Source organism: Coregonus lavaretus, assembly GCF_964263955.1.
Source record: "Coregonus lavaretus genome assembly, chromosome: 33".
NCBI classification, from domain to species: domain Eukaryota; kingdom Metazoa; phylum Chordata; class Actinopteri; order Salmoniformes; family Salmonidae; genus Coregonus; species Coregonus lavaretus.
In genome coordinates, this window is record NC_140020.1 from 1,424,732 (window position 1) to 1,430,125 (window position 5,394).

Below are 5,394 nucleotides of genomic sequence, written 5' to 3' on the forward strand. Positions count from 1 at the left end.
TGACTTGGTCCTACAATCTGTAACCTTTTAAGGCGTCTTTGTTTGACCATGCTGTCAAGGTCGTCAGCATCACTTTCGAAATCGGATTTGTGTTTTCAGATCCTTGTCAACGTCCAACATCCTTCTTTTTCATACATACAATATATATCCCTATAAAAAAAAAAAATGTATAGCAATGTGGTGAAACGTCATCAACATCCCTCACTAAGAAAAACAACAGGTTCGTTTAATAATGTCCTTTATTCTTTGTGGTAATTTTAGGGCATTACTGTAAAGGCTGGGTTTTTAAGTCGTTCGTGATGCCACCCTGTTGTGTGTGTGTCCTAAATACTCTCAACTGGGACATTGTACTCTTAATCATGTGACCTGTCATTTAAAAAAACGTAATATCAACAGATGCGCAGAATGAAGCTTTCTGAACACCAAAGACAAAACATTGAGTATGCAAAACTAATTAGAATATGCAAATCTCTTGCGCAGCCCACTGATTAGACGTTAGGGATTCATGTTTATGAGCGCCTAATTAGTTATTCTGTATACTGGTAATAAACTGTTTGAATTGGGACCTGACATTTTAGCTCTAGTGATATTTTTCGAATTAAGGCAAGAACTTTAGTTAAAAAAAAAAAAAAAATTAAATTGATAGGCTAAGTCAGTGGTAGGCCAATTAATTAATTAATACAAATTAAAGAATATGCATTTTTATCATATTTTTATTCTGATTAAGGTCAAATAGCCTATATAAGATCCAGTCAAAAAGTAGGCCTACAAATCGAGACACAACAACAACAAAAAACACACAAAAACTAAAAAATATAGTTTTTAGTTCGATGATAATCATCACTGTAATTATGACAGACATAACGAAATGTAGCCTAACAAATTATTAAAGGTTATATTGCTGAATAATAATAATAATAATAATAATAATAATAATAACATGTAGGTTTATGTTTTTTCTTTTTTATTCTTGATTAGTTTTTTCCTTACTCGGTTGTATTGCATTTATAACATATACAATACAACCATAGATTAGTCTGTTGGTCCTTATCCAGTTTCATATTCAATATTGTGTTTTACATTGTGTCATATTTCGTTCTATAGCCTATTACTGACACGGAGATTATGTGATATTCAGAGCTAGTCAGGCACAGACCAAACTCCGTCCAAATTAAGCAGCTTTGCCTCGAGTTGAGGGCTTTATCCGGCTGATTGGATACTTTACGACCCAATGGCTGCGGGATTAAGGCCCTGAAATCATCGAGACAGAGATAGGGAGATGGAGAACCCGGGCTACAGTCAAAGTAATACCTCGACCAAGTTTTTATTGATCGATTTTTACTCTACGCTGGTAATTTCATTAAAGGTTTTACACAATCCGTCAAAAACACTCTCCCTTGTTGCGGCCATTTACTGTGTGAGTTGAGGGTTCAATTGAGCGGTTATGATTGGGCAGCGAGAGTCATATAGGGAATTATTTTTGATAGGCCCTATGTCTCTTTGAGATTAAATTGTATTAATGTAAATTCATCCCTGAGAGAAAATCAAACCTTAAATAATTATATGGGAATTAAGTAGCCTACAATTTAAATACATCTTTAGATAGTCTATATCGCAGCATAAAAAAAAAGTCATGGTTTGACTTATTCATTTATGTGGTTCATAATTGGCTTCTTGATAGCCTATAGTTTAAAATGAACTCATCACCTCAAGTATTATCTCATGAAAAAGCACGATTCCCTGCTACCTTATCGAATGAACAGATGCACAATCCCTCACTTCGTTAAACTCAGACAGTAAATATAACAGTGTTGAAGGATTTATCGATATTCGACGATTGCTTGATCAGAAGAAACCTCTTGATAACCTAAAAAAAATCGAATAAGCATGTATGGCGTAGGCAAGGGCAACGTGCATTATTTTGTTTATTTATTTATTTAATTTGTGAACCAGGAGTCCTGCATCCTGATTCATGTCACCAATTCTGGACCGTTTGCAGTAACAGAGGCCTTGTCTTAACAAATCTAAAAAAAGTCTTAAAATGTATTTTCATTGAATCGATCTGCCATCGCGAAATAATCGTTTGACCCCTCTGTCGTCTTGTTGAATGTGGCGTTGAGTTCTCTCTGCGGTAATTGGCTGAGAGAAATGACCCCCCTGGCGCGAGGAACCTGTTGGATAAAAAGGGAACGTTGTGGCGGGAGAAAAAGCAAGGAGCGCGAGCACACTGGGTGATTGCACAAGGGACTGGCGTGCGCAGGGCGGGAACACCAATCAGGGAGTACCATCAGAGAGAACAGTCTGACATCATGACAGGGAAAGAAGGGACCGTTCTTTCAGACTCTTTGAATAAACAGAAAATGGCTTCGCCCCTAAAACTAGTGGGACTCCAGCACCAACCGTCAAAAATGGGTTCGATTACGACACATAGGTGCACGGGATTCGGAATCCAGGAGATTCTAGGTTTGAACAAGGAGCCGCCCGCGTTCCCGCGGCGTCCGTTGGAATCTCTGCCGCACAGGGCGCACCTTCTGACGGCTAGGTCGGCTTTGGGCCCCGCGGCAGTCGGGGTTGGAATGGGAATTATTGGTCCAGGAGGGATTCATTCGTTTTACAGCCAGCCTGCCTTTCTGGAGGTGTTACAGGAGGCGCAGAGTGTGCACCTTCAGCCGCTCGCCAGGGGACAGCTGGATGCGCACCACCCCGCAAGCTGTTCTGGTAAATGTCTAAACTATAGGCTAGCATAGGCCTATACATTCTAAAAGTATATATTTTAAATATAAGCAATTCATTTAAAATGTATTTCTTTATTAAAATGTGTATCTTTATGTTGTAAAACAAACAGGCTAATTTTTAATGGTGAGTGAGTGTTGCGCCTTTTCCTTCTCAATAATGATTGTATTTTTTAGTTACAACTCGACACGTTGGTTGAGCGCCCTCCATTTCTTTCCAATGTTTATGTTGTAGACCATTTTTGTCTTCAATAAATAGAAAATAGAACATGTAATTTTGGTTTTAATGATCGCAAATTCTCCTCTCCTGTTTTTTAAATATATTGCCACACTGTAGGTGTAGGATAACCGTTTATAAGTATTACATTGTAATTGTATTAGCAATATACCTGTGGCTATTTATTTAATAATACACTAGGGCTGTTTATTTACAGATTCAGATGACGTATCCTCCAGTGAAAAAACATTTTCTAAATCATCGATGAGCCAGAACAAGAAAAGAAAGAAGAGACGACACAGGTAAAACTATTGACTATAACAAATATTTACAGGTAAAACTATTGACTATAACAGATATTCACAGGTAAAACTATTGACTATAACAGATATTCACAGGTAAAACTATTGACTATAACAAATATTTACAGGTAAAACTATTGACTATAACAGATATTCACAGGTAAAACTATTGACTATAACAAATATTTACAGGTAAAACTATTGACTATAACAAATATTTACAGGTAAAACTATTGCCTATAACAGATATTCACAGGTAAAACTATTGACTATAACAGATATTCACAGGTAAAACTATTGACTATAACAAATATTTACAGGTAAAACTATTGACTATAACAAATATTTACAGGTAAAACTATTGCCTATAACAGATATTCACAGGTAAAACTATTGACTATAACAGGTCCCGTGTAGCTCAGTTGGTAGTGCATGGCGCTTGCAACGCCAGGGTTGTGGATTCGATTCCCACGGGGGGGCCAGTATGAAAGGAAAACAATTTATGGACTCACTAACTGTAAGTCGCTCTGGATAAGAGTGTCTGCTAAATGACTCAAATGTAAATATTCACAGGTACAACTATTGACTTTAACAGGTAAAACTATTGACTATAACTAATATTTACCTCACTGTGTTTGAATTGGACTATATGACATTTAGGGATATATAAATGAACAAAAGGCTGTGCGAAGCATTTGAAAAGCGAAATATTCTAATTCATATAACCTACAATATTTCGATGTTAGCGCCTCCTATATTTTCTCAGAACATGTATAGTAACGAAAACGTCTAAATAAACAAATAATTGTCAAGTATGACTCGAAATAGATTTCTACATTATTTTAATTCCTAGAAAATAGAGACGAGATGGTATATTATTATTATTATTATTATTATTATTATTATTATTATATATTTTGCAATAGGAGACAGCTTGTATTATATAGACTATATTAGACTAATCAGTCGAGAGGTTAACATTTTCGATACAGTTCTCTATTTCTACTGTAGCAACAAACAAAACGAAGTAGAACATCAATTTTCTTCATTTGATAGCACATAGCAGTATTCCGCATGAAATATTTGAAATAAAATCTTTACATTTTCATGCATGCTATTATGGATAGCCTACAAGGTGTCAATATTTCTGGTGCTGTATATTCTACAAGTAGTCTACTTCAAGCAAAAAATAATTAAATAATGTCCTGATAATGTCATTATTTATGGGACTTATTCATATGTTTATTTTGGAATTATTTAATAAATCGTTTTGTGCCCTCTGTGGTATGAACCAAACAATCTGTATTTTGACTAAATCATGCTTATCCATTTTTATTAAAACATTTAGGTTAGCCTAGATTTTTATTCAGAGTAGAAAGTGTATGATGCCTTGTGGTTTACATACACAGCACTTCATCAAATAGATATATTTAAGGGAAATTGTGTAAAAACATGTTGATTTTTTAAAAAATTGAACTTTTATTTATCCAGGAAGTCCTGTTGAGGTCAGAAGACCTCTTTTTATGAGGGAGACCTTGATTTTATGGACTTGACACTTGCAGGCAGAATTCAACTCAGAATAATTTTCTAAAACTTTCTTTGTGTGTTCCTTCTCTTATGTCTCCACCAGAACTATATTTACTTCTCATCAGCTGGATGAGTTGGAGAAGGCTTTCAACGAGGCCCACTACCCTGATGTCTACGCCAGAGAGATGCTCTCCATGAAGACTGAACTTCCGGAGGACAGGATACAGGTACATAACATACTGTAGCCTGGCGGTGTATGTGTCAGTGTGTGGTGTGTGTGTGTGTCAGTGTGTGTGTGTGTCAGTGTGTGTGTGTGTGTGTGTGTGTGTGCCTGCATGCTCACGCATGTGTATGTATCCTCCATATACCAATAACACACACACACACACACACACACACACACACACACAGGTCCTTATCACCATCACACCCTCTCTGCTCAATTAACACCCAATTTCCTCCTCTGGTGTAATTAGTTAGATCAGGTGAGCTTGGCACAATTCCCCCTGGGACTCAGTCACTCAGTCATCCAGGCAGGCAAGACAGGGAGGCAGACAGACAGGCAGACAGTCAGGCAGACAGGGAGGCAGACAGGCAGACAGTCAGGCAGACAGGG

At 36.8% G+C, this 5,394-nt stretch overlaps 1 protein-coding gene across 1 annotated transcript in view; it reads left to right on the plus strand.

Annotated features, from left to right (window-relative positions):
- Positions 1-2,309: 2,309 nt before the first annotated feature.
- LOC311108226 (visual system homeobox 2-like) overlaps positions 2,310-5,394 on the plus strand; it is a gene marked incomplete at both ends in the record, with an annotated part of 8,541 nt that continues 5,456 nt past the window's right edge. Inside the window, 3 exons of the mRNA XM_084150846.1 lie at positions 2,310-2,718; positions 3,167-3,251; positions 4,882-5,005. Coding sequence (XP_084006972.1) covers positions 2,310-2,718; positions 3,167-3,251; positions 4,882-5,005 — 618 coding nt within the window. The remainder of the gene's footprint in view (positions 2,719-3,166; positions 3,252-4,881; positions 5,006-5,394) is intronic.